The 19,642-nt window shown below is 43.6% G+C and overlaps 2 protein-coding genes across 4 annotated transcripts; one reads left to right on the top strand and one right to left on the bottom strand.

Moving 5' to 3' along the window:
* Nucleotides 1–93: 93 nt before the first annotated feature.
* On the top strand, nucleotides 94–6,789 carry LOC133958678 (nuclear cap-binding protein subunit 1). Of its 3 annotated transcripts, none has more exons than XM_062393591.1 (23): nucleotides 94–272; nucleotides 1,344–1,432; nucleotides 1,567–1,667; nucleotides 1,757–1,913; nucleotides 2,015–2,122; nucleotides 2,275–2,396; nucleotides 2,534–2,603; nucleotides 2,812–3,027; nucleotides 3,116–3,213; nucleotides 3,299–3,362; nucleotides 3,464–3,574; nucleotides 3,715–3,779; nucleotides 3,895–3,957; nucleotides 4,064–4,138; nucleotides 4,370–4,473; nucleotides 4,618–4,740; nucleotides 4,850–4,952; nucleotides 5,061–5,154; nucleotides 5,243–5,346; nucleotides 5,494–5,611; nucleotides 5,726–5,866; nucleotides 5,985–6,098; nucleotides 6,247–6,789. In XM_062393591.1, the coding sequence occupies exons 1-23, from the start codon at nucleotides 239–241 to the stop codon at nucleotides 6,358–6,360; spliced, it is 2,388 nt and encodes a 795-aa protein (XP_062249575.1). In that variant the 5' UTR covers nucleotides 94–238; the 3' UTR covers nucleotides 6,361–6,789. The 3 variants fall into 3 exon arrangements, with proteins under 3 accessions (XP_062249575.1, XP_062249573.1, XP_062249572.1); XM_062393589.1 differs by having other exon boundaries at nucleotides 5,723–5,866; XM_062393588.1 differs by having other exon boundaries at nucleotides 5,705–5,866.
* Nucleotides 6,790–7,006: 217 nt separating this feature from the next.
* Nucleotides 7,007–18,994, bottom strand: slc49a3 (solute carrier family 49 member 3). The gene is made up of 10 exons (XM_062393592.1): nucleotides 18,609–18,994; nucleotides 14,475–14,633; nucleotides 13,165–13,384; nucleotides 12,537–12,613; nucleotides 12,110–12,247; nucleotides 10,702–10,818; nucleotides 10,434–10,586; nucleotides 9,598–9,755; nucleotides 9,167–9,270; nucleotides 7,007–9,042 (listed from the first exon to the last, which is right to left on the bottom strand). Exons 1-10 carry the CDS (start codon nucleotides 18,786–18,788, stop codon nucleotides 8,630–8,632), a joined length of 1,719 nt encoding a protein of 572 aa, XP_062249576.1. The 5' UTR covers nucleotides 18,789–18,994; the 3' UTR covers nucleotides 7,007–8,629.
* Between the last annotated feature and the right edge of the window lie 648 nt (nucleotides 18,995–19,642).

Genomic DNA, 19,642 nt, shown 5'->3' with positions numbered 1-19,642 from the left:
ACGCGAGAGGAACCGGACAAATCCTTTCACCGGGCGACGGATGAAAAACAGGCGCTGCACCATCCGGTTGACCCCGGAAGTGCCTGAATTGAATCGGACCGCTTTTATTTTCCTACTCCGGTTGCGGCCACACTGAAAACGCTCGTACCACTGACGTGCCCGTCACTTTCACACCCGCGCGTTCGAACCCTCAACCTCGAATCCACTTTGCACTCACAAACCCGCCGCAGAGAGAACCATGTCCCGGAGACGCCACAGCGACGAGAACGAAGGTAACCGGACGCTGCGAGTTGTGTGTCTTCCAGGGTGTCTGTGCTAACAGCTAGCTAGCGTTAGCGTGTGTTTGCTGTTCGCGTTAATCTCTGACGTGGGTTGTTTCGTCATGTTTGTGTTCGTGATTACTTTCCAAATAGCTGCATCGATCGGTTTATATCGGTCTATTCGTTTAACCGAGGCGTTAAACCGGGAAGTAAACGGTCTCTGTGACGATTTCGTTCGCCCGGAACGTTTCACCGTTAGCAGCTCGTTTGACTCGTGTGATGGGAAACGGGGGCGGTCACCAGCTTCTGGGAATGATTTAGATTAGTTTGTGTATAAAATGCTGTAAAAGTTGAATAATGATCAAATTTGTGATGTGGTGCAAAATGTAATTAATCTAATTATTTACTCACTAATATGACGGGGGGTCGGGGGTGGGGGGCGTAGTTGAGTCCATAAAACCCTAAAGGTGTTTCAATGGTGAACTCTGTTGCAGCTAAATCCAAATTTCATTTAAGTAAAAGGGGACAGGTTCAATTCAAAACAACTTTATTTGTCCCCATTGAAGCAAACAATGATGACATCAATGCAATGTCCCTGAACAGTTTAAATCAGTGCAGTATATTAAAATGATAAAGTGAGAGAAGTGTGTGTGTATTTAAAAGGACGGTGAACAGGAGAACTGATTTGTAAGAGCGAATATAAAATACTCGAATACAATGGAATTCAAAAACGACAAAACATGAAATGTCTCCATTGTGTCATCAAAGTGTCCCGGAGACCCGACAGTCAAATTGAGGCTGGGAACAATGTTATTTACACCAAGTTGTCCCCTAAATGTCCCATGGTCCTCTAGAATAGCCTCAGTAAAACTCGTTAGTCTTTTATTAAGTTCAGCGACAAGTAATCTCGTCTTCCTGTGTTAAATTTACCTCTGAGGAGAGACCACGTTTAAAGACAGCTGTTCTTTACATTTTGTTTTTGTTTGTATGTTGATGGATTTTTCTCCTCAACGTTGCCCCTTGAGTGAAATCTCCTCGCTCGTGTTTCTCGTTCATCATTGTGTTTCTCTTTGAACCTTCCAGGCAGTCAGGCCCATAAAAGGAGGAGAACATCTGAGCCCATCGAGATCGAGGATCGTCTGGAGTCACTGATATGTCGTGTGGGGGAGAAGGTGAGGACTAAGTACAGGAAGGCACATTGGAAAGACTGCTTAAAACAAACACTAGATCTCTAGCTGATGTTGAGTGAAGTAAGGTGTGGTTCAGCAAAGGGTTACACTGTTAAGGGCTTTGTTTGTCTTTTCAGAGTACGTCGTCCCTGGAGAGCAACCTGGAGGGGCTCGCCGGCGTCTTAGAGGCCGACCTCCCAAACTACAAAAACAAAATCCTGCGCATTTTATGTGCTGTGTAAGTTTACACATATAATCACTTCTTCATTGGTTGAAAAATGAGTCTTATTAGGTGGTGGTGCTCATTGAATTTTGTTTTATTGACAGTGCCCGCCTCCTACCTGAGAAGCTGACTGTCTACACAACCTTAGTCGGCCTCCTCAACGCCAGAAACTACAACTTTGGGGGCGAGTTTGTCGAGGCGATGATCAGACAACTCAAAGAAACCTTGAAAAACAACTTGTACAATGAAGCTGTTTACTTGGTAATCTTACATTTAAATAAGCACCAGATGTTTGGCGTTTTTTTTATTTTAACATCTGTATATACAACTACGTGATTTTAAACAACCTCTTTCTTTTGCAGATTCGTTTTCTGTCTGACTTGGTCAACTGCCATGTGATTGCCGCTCCTTCCATGGTGGCCATGTTCGAAAATTTTATCAGCGTTACTCAAGAGGAGGATGTACCACAGGTGGGTGGAATGTAGAGGAAATGAGGGCAGTAGCAAGCATCTTGACTTCTCTGCATCGTGGGACTTGAGGTTAACACAGATACAGTTTTAATTTAGCTTCATGTTGAGTATTTAAGCTATTGTGATGGACGGGATCTTATTTGTGTCCCCAGGTTCGGTCGGACTGGTTTGTGTACGTGGTTCTCTCCTCTCTGCCCTGGGTCGGTAAGGAGCTCTACGAGAAGAAGGACGTTGAGATGGACCGACTCCTCAGTCAGGTCGAGGGCTACCTCAAGTATGATTCTTCTCTTCTGTCTATTTACGACTGTTCCAAGGCTCATTTTTCCTGCTCACATTTTTCCTAACTCAGCCTCTGGTGTGATCACATCTTTCAGCCGATCCTTGCTTCACAACATATTTCTTGTTTTTCAGGAGGAGAGCAAAGACTCATGTCCCGATGCTGCAGGTTTGGACAGCGGAGAAGCCTCATCCTCAAGAGGAGGTGAGAGACACAGCAGTGCTTCAGTTCTCCCAAAATTCTACTCAACAATACAAAGCGTTCCCATTGCACAGCTGTAGTGAAGTTTAGAACTTGTTTTCATTTCCACGTGAAGCCTCTGTTCATTCTTGTAGGAAACAGGTTGTCTGATAAATCCAGAGCGCAGGTCACTGTGAAAACCTAACCCTCTCTCTCTCTTTGCCCTCCTCAGTACCTGGACTGCCTCTGGTCTCAGATACAGAAGCTAAAAAAAGACCGGTGGCAGGAGCGCCACATCCTTCGCCCGTACATCGCCTTCGACAGCGTCCTGTGTGAGGCTCTGCAGCACAACCTGCCCCCCTTCACTCCACCGGGCCACATGCCCGACGCTCAGTATCCGATGCCCCAGGTCGTCTTCCGCATGTTCGACTACACTGACGCCCCCGAGGTACAGAACACGCTCCTGATCACATTTTTGTTTGCCATAAATATGATACAAATGTCAGAGTTCACATGTTCCTGCTCTTTGTCTTCAGGGTCCTGTGATGCCCGGCAGCCACTCTGTGGAGAGATTTGTCATCGAAGAAAACCTGCACTGCATCATCAAGACTCACTGGAAAGAGAGGAAATCATGGTGCGTGACGAGTTTGATCGTCTTTTGCAAACCGGGCGCCGACACACATATTTGAACCCGTCTCATTTTTCTTTTGACCTTTCAGTGCTGCTCAGCTACTCAGTTATCCAGGGAAAAATAAGATTCCGCTCAACTATCACATTGTGGAGGTATAAAGCTTTTGTTTTTTAACGAACCTCACACTTAGCAATCTAAGAAAAGACTAAAGGCGGGTTGAAACATTTAAACATTTACCTGGTTCTCTGTCCAGGTGATCTTCGGGGAGCTTTTCCAGCTGCCCGCTCCGCCTCACCTTGACGTCATGTACACCACACTGCTTATTGAACTGTGCAAACTGCAGCCGGGTTCTCTGCCTCAAGTCGTATCCTTGATTGTTGTGTCAGTGGAGTTGACTTCAAAGTTACTTTTTAATAGTTGTAAGTTGCAATAAATGAAAACCCCAGAAGAGAAAATACTTGTGAACATTTCAAAAGAAACTTGATCTTAACGCCCGCCTGTCAGTTGGCCCAAGCCACAGAGATGATGTACATGAGGCTGGACACCATGAACACCACCTGCATAGACAGGTAACCTGACTGCACAGTTACACTTCCTGTCAGAGAGTGGAACTTCAATGAGGTGCTTCCTGTCTGAAGTGACACCATCACTCATTCTCTCTACCTCCCCCTTTTTCTTCACCAGACTAATTAACTGGTTTTCTCATCATTTGAGCAACTTCCAGTTTCGATGGAGCTGGGACGACTGGTGAGTTAATCATTCTCACACACACACACACCCTTTATAGCAGCTGTTCATTTGTTTTAAATAAGATGTGAACCATACAGTTAATAACGTTTGTCTCTCTGTAAAGGTCCGACTGCCTGGCGGTGGATCTAGATAAACCCAAGCCCAAGTTTGTGAAAGAAGTTCTGGAGAAGTCTATGAGGTAATAAATCATTATTCACCTTTTCTTTAAGTTGTATAGAGTTTAAAATGACTTTGAATCTGAAACTCAAACATCCTGTTAAACTTCAAAATCCTTCATTCACTTTGTCTTATTGGCTGTTCTCTATTAATTCCTCTGGATGAAATTGAATATTATTACGTGTCCTTGTTCTTTGAAACATTGATTCATTTTATTTGGAAAGTTTCATCATGTCGCTCTTTTCTCTTCCAGACTTTCGTACCATCAGCGGATGGTGGACATCGTCCCTCCGACCTTCTCTGCGCTCATCCCCGCTGAGCCCATCTTCATTTACAAGTACATGGACGAGAGCGCTTGTAAGAATTGATTCATTGTTTGCTGCACGTTTTCAAATTACTCATTTGCTGTGAAAAGCAGCAGCGTGATTATCAGTGCAAACAAAGGTGTTGAGTATATTCATTAAGATATGAAGTGACTGGAATGTGTCTCCTGCCTCACAGCGTCGTTGCCGGGTTACCCAGTATCCATCACTGTGGGGAACGCCATCAAGAACCGGGCGTCCAACGAAGAGATCATGTCCATCCTCAAAGACGTGCCCAACCCCAACCAGGAAGACGACGATGGTATGTTTTCATTTTAGTGGAAGGAACCTGTTACCTGTTATGTAGGCTGGTGGATCACTCGCCTGAAACCCGTCTCTGACTTTGTCCTTTTTGTTTCCCGTCCTCTCAGATGAAGGCGAGACTTTCAACCCTCTGAAGATCGACGTGTTCCTGCAGACTCTTCTCCACCTTGCCGCCAAATCCTTCAGCCACTCCTTCAGCGCCCTCGCCAAGTGAGTTCACCTCCCACAGAAACCTTCATCTGCCACGTGATTTTCTTAAACCACTTTTCATGGCCTCAAAAGAAACAAACAAAAACCAGCTGCATCTTTTTCCTCCAGGTTTCATGAGATCCTGAAGGCACTGACCGACAGCGACGAGGGGAAGCTGCACATGCTGAAGGTGGTTTATGAGGCGTGGAGGAACCACCCACAGGTGAACACAGGGTCCTTCAGGGGGGCTTCATAGGTAAATGTATGTTTTTAATGACTTGAATGAAGAGTTTGGTGTTTTCCTGTCGTAGATGATTGCCGTGTTGGTGGATAAAATGATCCGGACACAGATTGTTGACTGTGCTGCTGTCGCCAACTGGCTCTTCTCCCAGGACATGGCTCACGAGTTCACCAGGTGAGGCAGAGGCAATAATGTGTTTCTGTACACATACATTTCTCATTTTATTTTACAATCTCTGTTCATGGAAAATAAAAGAAGTGTGTTCTGCATTGTCCTGATTTTAATATTTTTTCTCTAAAAACAACCCTTAACCTCTTCTAGACTTTTCACCTGGGAGATTTTGCACTCCACCATTCGAAAGATGAACAAACACGTCCAGAAGATCCAGGTGGAGCTGGAGGAGGCCAAGGACAAGCTGGAGAAACAGCAGCATAAGAGGGTAAGTTCATCATCCTCGATGATTTCTCCACCATGTTACTTGGTTGAACATCAGTGATTCATATCTATAGATTAATTGTTGAGTAAAGTGTAGTTGGGGCTTGTACACCAGCAGAAGGACAGCGGTGACGAGGAGGACATGGAGAAGAACAGCGAGGACGAGGATGGTCAGCTGGAGGAGCAGATCGACCGGCTACAGGAGAAGGTGGAGTCGGCTCAGAGCGAACAGAAGAACCTCTTCCTCGTCATCTTCCAGGTAATATTTCCATCTCTGAGATCTTCCTCTGAATCGGACCGGAGACGATTCACACGACCGGTGTCGCTGGTGGAGGAAAAGTTAAAGAAGGTGTTAAATGTTGCTTCTCCTCCCTCAGCGCTTCATCATGTTGTTGACCGAGCACTTGGTTCGCTGTGAGACCGGAAGTGTGGACATCAGCACGGCCTGGTACAAGAGCTGCATCGAGCGCCTGCAGGAGATCTTCCTCATGGTAAAAAACACACCCACACACTCACTCTCCCGTGGGTCATTCCCCCCTCCCCCCTCCATAAGATGTAAAGGAAATAGGTTCCGTAGTGTTTGAATGATCCTGAGTGAACATGTCCTCTCTCTCTCTCTCTCTCACTCTCTCCGTGCAGCACCATGTGACCATCCACCAGTACATGGGCACCCTGGAGAACCTGCTGTTCACCGCCGAGCTCGACCCCCACATCCTGGCCGTCTACCAGCAGTTCTGTGCTCTGCAGCTCTAAGAGTCACAAACATCAATGTGTACGTGTGTTCACACAGTACCTGTGCTAAACATACACATTACAAACTACCAGCTCTTGCATCAAGAATCTCATTAGTTGTTGTTTCCTTTTAAATTTCCCTTTCTTTGTGTTTAGTGTCATCCGAACCATCAGTTACATGCAAGAGTCTATTTGACAAATCCTGTCATTAATTTGCTGTAGTGATATTTTTAATTGTATTTACCCTTTTTTTTTGTTTTTAATTAGGTTCATTTTTACATTCTGCTTGTTTTCTCGTGAGTTGGTCTTTTTAAAACTGACAGAGCTGGAGAAGTGATCACAGGAAGTTTCAGGTCGGCTCCGACGGATTCTGAATCTAAAGAGCGATATACTTTTTTATATTTGTTTTTTTGTGCAGGTGGGAAATAAATAAACTCTCCAGAGTCTTTATCCTGCCGCTTGTTTCTGTTGTTTTCTGGAGCTGAGCCACTGAGCTTCTTCCTGTCGGGTTTCTCTTCTTCTGGAGCAGATCATCTCCTTTACATGAACTGAGGAGTTTCACAGATTCAACAGCATGTGTCTGAATTACTTGACTCACAATTCAAGGAATTTGATAAAACACAAATTAATTATTCTACATCAGAGGGACAGATTTACACCAGAAAGGTCTAACTCAAAGAAACTTTATTCACATTTTAAGGCACTGAAATACAAAATCTAACAAAACATTGTATTATTAATAATCTTTATTGTAGTTTTGACCTTCAGAGAATGTTAAAAAGATGCTTCTCATTACAACAATGTTTTATTACAGATGTTTGAACTTGTTTTCATTAAGTCCATCAAGTGTAACAAATCTTAATCAAATAAGCTCTTTGAAAAATACAAAACAATCTTTAGAAGTCTTATTACTGTTAAAAAAAACTGTTAACAATTTAAAAAGTATGAATATAAAGTAGAAATCAGCTGATTTGGTCTCATGAGTAATTCGTACATTCAGAGTTAAAGTTGGACTCGAAAGTATCGTCTACCAAACAGAACATTGACAGTTTCCTTTATTGCACAAAACCCACAACCGTCTGTTTAGAATAATTGGTATTTAAATGCTGTTAGTAGGGTTCTCTCTCCACAACATGATGACAGGCACTAATAAAATAACAGGTTTAGAATGTGTCAGTAAACTGAACCTTATGAGCAGTTTCAGAATAAAAGAATCAGACGCAGGCGTGTGTGTGTGATGATGTGACAAACACATCAAGTTGTTTTCGAGCCGCTGCAGAGAAGAAGGTTCCTGAAGCTTCAGCTGTAAAAGTCAGGTTTCTGTTGTCAGACCCTGAGAATGGAAGCTGCGTGAAATAGACCAGAATGCACTGCAGCTTAATGCCCCCGCTGCCTCTGGGGAGTAAAAGGTAAAGATCCTGGGATTTTCAACAAAACACTGATGGAGACAGTGATGACACCTGCAGAGACGGTTTTCAAGTTTCTGTTAAAATGACTTCATCAAGGTGGTACTAGCGTTAAAGCTCAGGTCCATCCATCATCTATACGAGTCTCCAGTTAGTCTGATCCCCAGCTGCATGAGTTCAGCCCGTGGGAGGAAGCCAGGAGAAACCCCCACCAGGAGATCGAGGTACTGAACCTTCATGTGAGACGACCGTGTGAACCACTGCGCCACTGTGCCGCTCGATTACCTTAATCAAAAGGTAAGTTATACCTGAAAATAAACCCGGGAAGCAAGAATCATTTAAGTCCCCCGATCGGAAGAGGAAAGTTAAATGTTTACTTCAGTTTACAGATTTCTATGGAAGTTTAAAGTCCAGACGGGTGATATTTAAAAAAAGCTTGTGCGTACAAAATAAATACCTTTTGGGTACGAGTAACTATCGACAAGATAATTAACTAAAAGTTCATGTGTGTCTCTAATGAGCTCAGATGCAGAGAGATCTCAAGTTTTATTTTTATATAATGAAATTGCTTCTCTTCTTCGTGGAAATGTGATTATCAATAGTAAGAATAAGTTCTGGTTCCGACAACATAATTATCTTTACTCTGTAGATTTCCTCTTAATGAATAACTGGTTCTTTGTTAAAGTGAACAATCAGAACCACAGAAATGTATTTTCCATTTCTCAATGGAATGATGTAAACAACCTGCTGAGGGTATTTCTCGGATTAATAGTCGACATGACTCTGAATTATATTTTGAGGATACTTGTACGTACCAGTGGTGTTAAAGTAAAACCTGCTATAGAAACTCAATGTACGTAAAATCTTCGGTCGCATATATTTTACTAAAGAATCTTGTTTTCACTGGTCTCCACGCTCTGGGAGGGGTCACTGGTCGCCTCACTCTTGATGTGGTCACTGGTCTCCACACAGTGGGCGGGGTCACTGGTCTCCACACAGTGGGCGGGGTCACTCTTCATTACACTGTGGGCGTGTCCACTGGTCTCCACGCTGTAGGTGTGTCCACTGGTCTCCATGCTGTGGGCGGGGTCACTGGTCTCCACACTCTTGGCGTGTCCACTGGTCTCCACGCTGTGGGCGGGGTCACTGGTCTCCACGCTGTGGGCGGGGTCACTGGTTCGCTTGGTGCCGTAGGTCGCTTCCATCTCCGCCTCCAGGCGTCTGTATCTCGTGTTGAAGAGGATGACGAAGCAGCAGCTGAAAAAACTGCACAGTCCGGCCATCACCAGCATCGGCACTGAGGGCGAGAGAGGAACCGGATTAACGTTAATGAAAGCTCCCGACTGTGAAGCCTCCTTCAAGTCGGGACAACACCTTGATGTCATGTACTCAGAGACGAGGGGGGGGGGGGGGGGGCCCACCTTTCCAGCTCAACACGGCGTCCCCGCAGGTCGACAGAGGAGAGGCAGCGATCCTCTTGGTCAGCGCCTGGAGGATCACGATGTAGAGAACAGACTGAACCTGTCTGGAAGACAGATCACAGGGACACGGTCATCATGGGTTCACACACAAGAGTCCAGCAACTGATCAGTTTATTGTAAATATTAAAACACAAAAATAACCCATAATAAATATCACCAACTGTATAGCAAGTATTTCCTCTCCATTACTTTGAGGGACTGGAGAGGCCATTTGTCTTTTTACTTTTTATTTCCTGGCCTCAACAGCACATGATTCAAGTTCTCTTAAATAAAACCACGTCATGCTGTATCGTGTGTGTGTGTGTGTGTGTGTGTGTGTGTGTGTGTGTGTGTGTGTGTGTTTGCTCAGAAAGCAGAAAGCAGAGTTTTACCCCGACACGAAGACGAGACCGGCCGACGTGGCTTCACCCACCGGATACGAACACTCCACAGAAAGCTCCATCACTACCGGGTAAATGGAGAAACCGAAAAAGCCACAGAGGGAACAGACGACGGCCAAGGCCACTTTCTGCTCCCGCATCAGAGACACCTGAGGGGGGGGGGGAGAACTCTGAGATGAACAGAATAACAACAGGACAGGAAATACTGATTTCAATTAAGAAATAATCGAACCAAATGACTCCGACTCTATAGGGACGCATAATAAATACTCCCTCAGCTATTTCTCTCTCAGTGTCTGTGTTGTGTTTCCTCCCTGTGCTCACACTCAAATGTCCTCAGCTTGTTTTTCAATTTGCCAGATGCCCTTCGCTCGAGCTTCACTTCTTCTTTTATTCTTTTGTGCAACAAGTCTGTCAGAAGACCCATAGAAGGCCAGGTGTGGTGTTGACAAATGAAACGCTCCCGCCCGTGTTGGGGGTGCTTTATCTTTATGTCAGCTTTATGTAATCATAAAGCTTTGGAGGGCAGCGGTGCACGAAGCACCACCCGTACGGGACACTCCCAGATGTAAAGCGAATGCACCCACAACGAGGTTGAAGAAAAATACTGCATATTAATAAAAACACTTAGAATGTCCTTATGATGTCATTTTAGTGTTGGAAATATTTCCCTTAAATCTTAATAAGGTTTTTTGGAACATTTTGTCATGGTACGATTTCAAAGGCATTTTTTAAGTGATAACTACATTTTCATTTTGGAGATGAACTAACGGTCAAAGGCTGTTTAGTGACATTTTCTTTAAACTGGTCCTGAGTCGTGTTCTCACCACTGAGAAGGCGATGAAGCACAGAGCAGTGAGGCTCATGGGGATCTTCGTGGCTTCGATGAACTTCTTGCTCTTGTCGACGTAGGGCCCCAGAGCGCCGGCGCCGACGATGCCGAACACGATGAAGAGGGCGCCGCACAGGCCGGCGAAGTCCTGCAGGGGAAAGAGGTTCTCAGTTTGCTCAGGTATAACATCGATAAAGTGAAAGACCAGATTGTTAATTAAGAACGAATCCGACATGTCCATGGAGACGGGGTGGTGTGCTCACGTTGGTGTATCCCTGCACACACAGGATCTGCTCCAGCAGCGTGGAGAAGCTGGTGAACACGCCGATGCCCGAGCCGAAGCAGACCAGCAGGACGAGGTAGGGTCTGTTCTTCATCAACTGCACAGGAAACAGACGGAGCGTGAAAAACGCTTAATGGGAGGAAGTGGAGACGCGTCGTCCATCTTTATTTTAAAACTTTAAACTGGTGCAAAACTTAATTGATCTACTGATCCTCGTCTCAAAGCATTAATACAGGAACTATTCTGTTTTCTATTGTTTTCATTTGATAGAAACGTCTGACGGATGAAGTGTACGAAGCTAAATGCCTTAAGGTTTAGTTCTGAGTATTAAAAAGCATGAAATAAAGTACCTCACGTATATTTGACGGTTAATTTGCTTCGGATAATGCACAATATTTAATATTATATACTTCTACTGTACATATGGCTAAAACTACTCTTTAGAATTTCATCCATCATATGATCGACGCTGCAAACTAATACATGACCAAATACAGCTGCATGTTTGTAATATCTAATATTTAAATGATAATGAAAAATAAATAGTTTTTTGAACTAAATGTTTGTATTAAGTCATGTTTGTATTGTTTATTAAGTATGAACGTTTTCATCTTTTGATGCTGAATCAATTGGTTATACAAATAATCAAATAAACCAGTAAATCACCACATTTATGTCTTTTTTATTTAAAAAACGTTTGCATGGATTAATTTATTCATAATTAACAGCTAACATTTATTAATGAATTATTAGTGTTACTGTCATTGGATGAAACTATTTTATGTTTTGGTTTACTTATGATTTACATATTTAAATGTTTTGTGTTGATATAATGAGCTTGTTAACAAATATTAACTTATTTGCATATTATACTACATATATATATATATATATATATATATATATATATATATATATATATATACTATCTGTTACTGAGAAACACTATTATTTATCTGGACTCTCTTGCTACCTGGAGAATCCAAGTGGCTAAATATTTGCTCTCTTTCAGTTTTGTTTTTGTCTGTACAAACCCCCGAGGGAACAAATCCTAGTTTTTAGACGCCAGATGTTAAACTTCCTTCACCAGCTGCTCTCTCACTGCGTCGCTCTGCTGTTTGCTGCTCTACCTAAAGTGTGACTTCACTGGAAAACGACTTGATTACTGATGTCAGACATGAAAAGATCTGGAAAATTGATTCTGCACATTTTTTTGCACATTGGTTTTCTCACATAAAGAACACAGCAGCAGATTGTCAGGGTCAGACGTGGTCACAGCAACAGGAACATGTCAGACCGGTGAAGAGTCTGAAAGTTGCTTCAGGTGATAAATCACAATGAGCGTGTTAACCAGGAACACCAGTATGATGCCGCTGTCGTGTTCTCACCAGTTTGACGCCCTGCACATAGGGTTCTGAGGCGGAGGACTCGGCACTGGCTGACGGTGGCGTGGGGGGGGCGCTGCTCCGTATCCCCACTGTTGCTAGGAAACAGATGAAGCAGGCCGGGGTTGCGTAGACAAGCAGCTGGAAGGGGGAAAGAGACACACACACACACACACAACGAGAGAGACACACACACACACAACGTGATGATAAATCGATGTTAGCGTGTTGAATTCAAGGTGATTTATCCTCATTAGCAGCGGAGGTGGTCAGAATCCAACATGGTCTCTGCTCTCTGCTCAGGTTTGGTCCCATGAGAGAAATATCTGCCCTCGGATCGCTGGGACAAGATTATTATCTCTTCATAGCCTCGAAAGCACAGGAGCTCCTATGTGAAGCACTTTCACGGCAGCAACAAGGTTGGACTCACCAGCATTGGGATTTGAGCAGATGTCTGAGCCAGCAGAGGAGAGATGACGTTAGCGAGGAGGATGCCCAGCGGATTGGCTGAGGAGGGAGAGAGAAGTGAGTCCGGGGCTTATTCTGCTCCTGTTGTTAAAGTTCACTTTTATTCCACCTGTGTTTCTTTGTGTTTTCTTTGTGTTTGTTCAGCACCTCACTTCGTCTCTCTGACAAAAATCTAATTTGTCCATATAATGATGAATATGACAAATGCCTCAGGTCTAAAGTTCTAGTGTAGTTGAGGTCATGATTTAAAGGTCCCAAAAAGGAGATGTTTTAAATTATTTGCCATTTTTAATTCATCCTACTCGGTAAAACACAAATATTCAAATAACTCCAGCTCTGTTTATAGATTATAATAGAAATCCTCTTTCTTGATTATCTTTTACACTCAATCTAAATGTTGTCATGTCTCGTTCTTTGGTGCTTCAGTGGTTGGATTCTAAGAAAAACTTCATTAAAGCTGAAAAGTCTCACGTGGGGACGAGTAAAATCACAATAAGCTAAAACTGACACACCCCTAACAAATATTACCAGATGATAAAGTTATCTTATCTTGCATGTGTATGAATAGCTGCAGTGATAACGCCACTCACACATGGTGCCGATCATGTTGGCTGTGGCCCGCTGGTGGTCGGGGAACCAGAGGGCGGCCAGCTTGGTGGGGGTGAAGATGATGAGGGGCTGGGCGATGGCCCCGAGGGTCTGACCCACCATCACCAGAGAGAACACGAGACTCGAGGACTGTTTGCCTGCCACCGTAGCGATGAAGCGCAGCAGGGCTCCGAACATGTTCAGCCAGGCGCCCAGGATCATCTGCAAGGTGAAGATGGCAGTGACACGTCAAAACCACAGGACTGATCGCCCCCTGGTGTCTGGCTGCAGTATAGGTCATAAACCCCAGCCCTAGACCATACATGACTTAAGTATAAATAAATAAATAAATAAATAAATAAATAAATAAATAAATACAGATTAAATAAATGTCTTAAATATATTTGCACATCTATTTATTCCCTGCTTCATTTCCTTTTCATTTTCACTGTCCGTATGCTAATGAGAAAGGCGGGCCTAACCGCAGTCTCTTAACCCGCTGAGGTTAGGCCCGCCTTTCTCATTAGCATAAGGACACTGAAATCGAAAAATAAATACATGTGGAAATAAATAAAAGTTGGAATAAATGTGGAAATAAATAAAATAAATGTGGAAATATATAAATAAATGTGGAAATAAATAAATAAATGTGGAAATAAATAAATAAATGTGGAAATAAATAAATAAATGTGGAAATAAATGCAGAATTAAATGAATCAATGTCTTAAACTTATATAAATAAATGTGCAAATATATTGAAGACATTTATTTAGACATTTCTGTTGTTATTAACGTATTTATTTAGACATTTCTGTATTAATTAATTAATTTCCTTTTTTATTCATTTATTTATTTCTGTATTTATTTATACATTTATTTACTTATACTTAAGTCATGTATGGTCCTCCATAGCATTCTGCATCTTGGTGAATGGGACATGTACCAAACTAGAAGGTCAGCACCCCTGGATAGTGGGAGGAAGTCGGGTCTTTGCTTTTTTAATTTCGGGAAACAGAGTTTGCTCTCAGCTGCCATCAATTGACTTTCAGAACACAAAGAACATCTTCAGAAAATCTAAACAATCTCTTTATGTTTCTTGCATATTTAGTTAAAAATCACCTGCGGGCTGGTTTAATCTTTGTGCCACTGTAACAACAAGCTAACTCCAGATTGTTCTGGCTCATACTGAAGCAGTCTACTCAGAAACACAGCTTCCAGGACAGAAGAGGAAAACCTCTCCTTCCTGTAGAATCTACCTCTGATGTGCTGGATCACACAGAAACAGCTGATTAGCTCAGGGTGCAGTTTGTACCGTGATCCGCAGCCCCAGTATGTCCAGCATCCACGTGGTGCAGAGGCTTAGCGGTATGGCCACCACCATATAGATCAGCGACAACCAGTTGATACCCACCAGGGTGACACCCAGGTAATGGGCAGACTGGTCTGCTACTGGTGCAAAGGTCAGCCATATCTGTGAAGGCACATTCAGAATTTTATTCAAACATCTAATCAGTTGACTGAGGGAAAAAGTACGAGATACTGATTTATGAGAATAAAACTAACTATGAAAAACTGATAAAGTCTTTTATTTCAGTCTGTGGAAAAACAGATCTTGATAAAATACAATACTGACTATTTTGATTTTTTTATAATATTTTAATGTATTTTTCTCATTTACAGCATTTTTCTGAATTAATATTCTGTGATCTTCAAATTGCTTTTAATTATTTGCCATCAAGTTATCATTCATCTCACAAAGAGCACTTTGTGAATGGGTTTTGAAAGGTTAAGTATAAATAAGTTATGATTTAATCTCTGAATTCATGTTTAGGTTAACGACAGTCAAAACACATCAACTCAACTTCCTCTGTGATCAGTTCGGCTTCATCTTGAGTCTCTGTGACAGATTCCTCAATCATCTCGTCGTCATGTGACCTGGACATTTAGATTTAGAAAGAGGAAGTGCCGACACTTGCTCGGCTCATGTGAGGAACAGACTTCATTCAGCCCATCTCGCTGTGAGCAGATGTTTTCGTGCTGGAGGGGAAACTGGGGCGGGCCTACTGTCATGCAATGGCGGACTGGAACGAGGCCTTTCACTGGGTTAACAGACTGAACACGAGGGTACTCACACCCATTGAAGTCACTGGGCTACAGCCTGTTCGCTGGCTTTAGTCTGGTTTTTGTTATTGAGGGCTGAGAAAAAACCATTTTGCGATGTGTGCGTGACAAAGGGATCATACAGGCAGCGAGGTCAGAAGGCTTACAGGACACAGTTTAAGTAGCAGCACAAATAAAGAAATTTAGCTTCTAGTATAATGAGTTGATTTTTAAGAGCTTTCACCATTTGTTGAAACTATGCACTCTGAGACTCTACAAACCTTAACCTTTTAATACCGAGCATGTTAACATGAGTTGTACAATAATTAGGTTAATGTGAATATGAATAGAACCGTAAGTCTTCTGTCCAGAGCACTGAACATGGGCCTCTGCAGGTCGGCCTAAGACTTTGAGGCACAGAGGGTAACAGAAGTATTTCTTCTACTGAAAATATCTAAATAGATGTTTCTATGGAGGTTGGTTCTGTCTCTTTTATCGACTCCTCCCTCTCAGTGTGTGTGTGGCGCCGCAGCCTTTTCTTCTTTTCCAAGCAAAGCAGCGCAGCGTCTCAGCAGCGTCTCCCACAGATCGGGAATTGACTGGTGGTGGGCGGCGCTGCATGTGAGCGGTGTTCATGCAGAGACTCGTGTAGAGGACGAGAGCGTAGGACGGACACTGTGGATGTAAGCGTGCCGTCCTCATCGACTTCTTCCTCCAACCGGTTATCAAAATCAAAACTCACTTTGCTCCGGGAAACAATGAGAGGAATTTCTAAACTTCAACCTGAGCAGTTGAGATGGAAAGTTTTGATCTGGATCAGTCAACATCCTGTTGTTTTAATGAACCGTGGGAATGTTCCACGTACAGACTGTTTATAAAAATGGACGTAGACGCTGGTTCCCGAGAGCGAAGGGAATGCATAGGTTCCTGACCCATGCATTCTCTCAAATGGTCTGCAGAGGGCGACTCCAGAAAATGACTCTTCTTCTACTTCTCACTTGATTGATGACGTCAGTAAACATTTCCCTAAGGACTCTATGATCTCAACTTGTAGTTATAAGTCTTCAACACACCACTATGTTCATTGAATAAAATGATGGTCCAATTATGAGTCAAATAGACCACTGTCTGCATTGGGGAGTTGTACATGTGTGTGATTGACAACGAGTGGCGTCCAATGGGCGTACAGTGTCCTCGAGCTGTCAGTCAGGCTCCACCCCCTGCTCCTCACAATATGGTTACTTCTTGTTTCCAAAGAACCAAGATGATTATGGCGCTGGACAAAACCTCCAGGCCTCAAAGCAGCAGCTCACAAACCAGTGGGTGACGTCCCGGTGGGTTGATGCTTGGATCCACCGACACAAGTCCCCCCCCCCCCCCCCCCCCCCTCCAGCTTTATCCAGAGGAACCCCGTCACCACAGTCGATTGTGATTGATTAAAGAACAACAGGGTTCTTTTCCTCCTATTGCAGAAAGATAATGAGAGCAGTGCAGTGAGACCGTTAGAGCTGACACAGCGCTGCTCATGGGTCCGGCCATGTGAGACATGCAGAGTGGAACTAAGGTTGTTTTCTGTGGAGCTGCACAGTTTAGTGCGTTTCTGCCTCACACAATCACATGATCTGCAAGGGCTCCACCAGTCGTACAGTAGAGGAACTCTAAGAAGAAGTTGCATGCAGGGCTTTGACTGAATGAATCTGACCCGTCACCCAAACTGGGATCCCAGAGGCAGCACCAGTACGACTCCCTGTGGTGAACAATGAAGAGAACCTTGTTTAGGCCGAACTGAGCTGACGAGAGCTGGTCAGCTGACTCCGACGCACAATGCCGGTCCTGTCCCTCAGGAGGAGGAAAGTCTCTAGAGACCGGTGCTGTTTGCAGAGGAGAGGAGTGTCTCTGAGGAAGATCAGGTTGTCTGACACAATATTGTTTCTTTACAATAGCACCTTGTGTCAAGTATTCACTACTTGAGTGTCATGTTGTGTTAATAGGACAAAGCTTCATAGGAACACGGACACGTTAAAAGTGGAACAGCAGGAAAAGTTACTTCAGCCTTCAATAACTTTTAAGTTATAGAGCAGAATACACGGTGGTCTGCACCATGACTGACAACAAGAATCAAGTTATTCCTTTATGTCCCGGGGCTGTACTTCATTTAGGACACATTAGAGTTTGATTCATTGCCCTAATATAAATGAATGTTTTCTTCCATGGAAGATTTTTTGATTTAATTTCAATAAAAATCCAAATCTGCAGCTCTTCGTTCTCTCTCCAGTGTCAGAGGTCCTCACACTTAGCCAAGAAAACCTGGGTGTAAACAAATGAGGTAAACAATGAAAGCATGGTTCTCAAAATCAATTTACAAGACTAATAATTTATAACCTGTCACGATAACACCCTGAACCCTCAGCGGGGGCATTAATGCCTCACAGATTAATATCTGCTGCTAGCTGCTCATCCTGACCGACCCTCCAACAGCTGAGCATCTTCAGTGAGTGGGGACACCGGCCCTGGGGAGACGACCCCTCCAACAGAGAGGACGAGTCCTGAGGGAGCTGCAAATAGGTGAGGGAGGTCTGGACGCTTTGCCTCCAGACCTGCTCTGCTTGACAATGACAACATCCCCCGGGGGAATAGATATCAAGTTCCAGCAAAGCACCAGAGGGCAACACATGTCGTCTACCTGCTGTGCTCACAACCACATCTGCTGTGAGACGCCAGAGACAAAAGGTCAGAGAGCGACGGAGGAGCTGGACTGAGGCAACGAGCTGTCGGCTGAAGGACGACTTCGAGAGTGAGCACTTCCTCAAGTGTGGAATGAGACCACATCTACATCCTTCTGAGGATAAAGACATGACGGGTTCTTCAAGGGGAACTCTGGTATTTAACCTAGGCCCTCGTAATTGGCTCAGAGGATTCCCTCCATTTGCAGCAGTGGCTCAGATGAAATTTTATGTGGAAACTGCAGCAGTCCACGAAATGCTCCAATAAAAGGCTCAAACTCTGGTTGGTTGAAAAATACCTGAAACCCTCATTAAGTGGAATTTGATTTGTTTTAAGAAGGACATTGACATTAAAATGCTTCTTGACACTTAGCATATGGACTTTAACTCATAATCTGATTGAGTGGTCCTGATTGTTTTGTTTGTTTGGCGCCTCTGGGCTTCCATACTAAAACAACTATTACAGAAGACACTTATCATGAGTTTAATACAAACATTGAATTATAAAACATTCAAAAACAATGATCTGGATTCATCCAATGTGTGTTTGTATTTTTGTGTTTGACTCTGACACAACTGACATAACCGTTGTGCCCTGTGCTGTCACGTGACGCGCGACTCACCGTGGCGTTGGAGCAGTTCAGCAGACACAGGATCAGCAGCACGAACCAGCGCCTCTTGTACACTTTGAAGAACAGCAGCTTCTTCAGCTCCAAGTTCGGCTCCCTGGGAACATCACAGGAGGAAGAGGAGGAAGAAGAGAGGGCTTCACCGCCATTCGTGCCAGCGCCAGTCTCCTCCATTGGATGAAGTTGTGTTGACCGGGCGGCGTCAGTTAGCTAACTCCGCTCTGCGGTGGAAGCGATCTCCCGGGAAATCCAGGTGAGTGTGTTGACTACACAGCGTGAACATCCGGTGTGTGCAGCGGGAGGGTCGAGGCTCATGTTCGGTCGTGACCGGTCAGACGCGGAGGAGGAAGGTAGTGAGACCTCGTCTCGTTATTCAGGTACAGCGCTGGGGAGTTCACTGGAGCGAAGATCCTATAGTCACTACATGAGCCACTCCGTCCGGAAAACAACCACCCGGAAGTGGGGAGAACATTCATGACTACAACTTGTGACAGTTGCATCCTCATTGTTCCAACTTCTTTGCATTAAATTAGCAGACGTGTTCCAAGCTCTCTATGTTAAACTAACAGTGTGAACTTAGTTGGACATGTTCCAACTAAGTTGGAACATGTCAGAAACACTAAGCTGAACATTTTGACTGTATTCAAAGTTTATATACGGTCTATATAGGTCTATACAATATATACTGTGTATAGTGTTAATATACAGCTTTTGGAGCAATTTGTTGACCTTCATAAACCAAAAGCGGCCGACTATAATATACCTGTCTTGAGTGATTGAGAAATAAAGCTCAACAAAAAACAACACTTAAACTAAAAACTATATTGTTCCTATAAATATCATTTATTTATTAAGAACATTTTGTTATTGATTAATGTTCTCTTATTCCTGTGTGCAGCTTTTATTCGGGGAATTAAAAAAAAAAGCTAATCAGCTGAAGTTCCCTCAGGATCATTTTTGACATTATTGAAGTTGTCATTAATCATCGTTTACCTTAAAGCCAGTGACCATGGTTCAGGTTCAAGCAG

Source organism: Platichthys flesus, chromosome 8, assembly GCF_949316205.1.
Source record: "Platichthys flesus chromosome 8, fPlaFle2.1, whole genome shotgun sequence".
NCBI classification, from domain to species: domain Eukaryota; kingdom Metazoa; phylum Chordata; class Actinopteri; order Pleuronectiformes; family Pleuronectidae; genus Platichthys; species Platichthys flesus.
Note: the sequence above shows the minus strand (reverse complement) of the source record. Positions and strands in the feature narration are given on the sequence as shown.

Excerpts from the sequence above, each read along its gene's own strand:
- LOC133958678 (XM_062393588.1), top strand. The coding sequence starts at position 239 with ATGTCCCGGAGACGCCACAGCGACGAGAACGAAG. Across the intron at positions 273-1,343 it reads CCACAGCGACGAGAACGAAG|GCAGTCAGGCCCATAAAAGG; the intron begins GTAACCGGACGC and ends TGAACCTTCCAG. Across the intron at positions 5,867-5,984 it reads TCTTCCTCGTCATCTTCCAG|CGCTTCATCATGTTGTTGAC; the intron begins GTAATATTTCCA and ends CTCCTCCCTCAG.
- slc49a3 (XM_062393592.1), bottom strand. The coding sequence starts at position 18,788 with ATGGAGGAGACTGGCGCTGGCACGAATGGCGGTGAAGCCCTCTCTTCT. Across the intron at positions 14,634-18,608 it reads TGAACTGCTCCAACGCCACG|ATATGGCTGACCTTTGCACC; the intron begins GTGAGTCGCGCG and ends GTGCCTTCACAG. Across the intron at positions 10,819-12,109 it reads ATGTGCAGGGCGTCAAACTG|TTGATGAAGAACAGACCCTA; the intron begins GTGAGAACACGA and ends TTTCCTGTGCAG.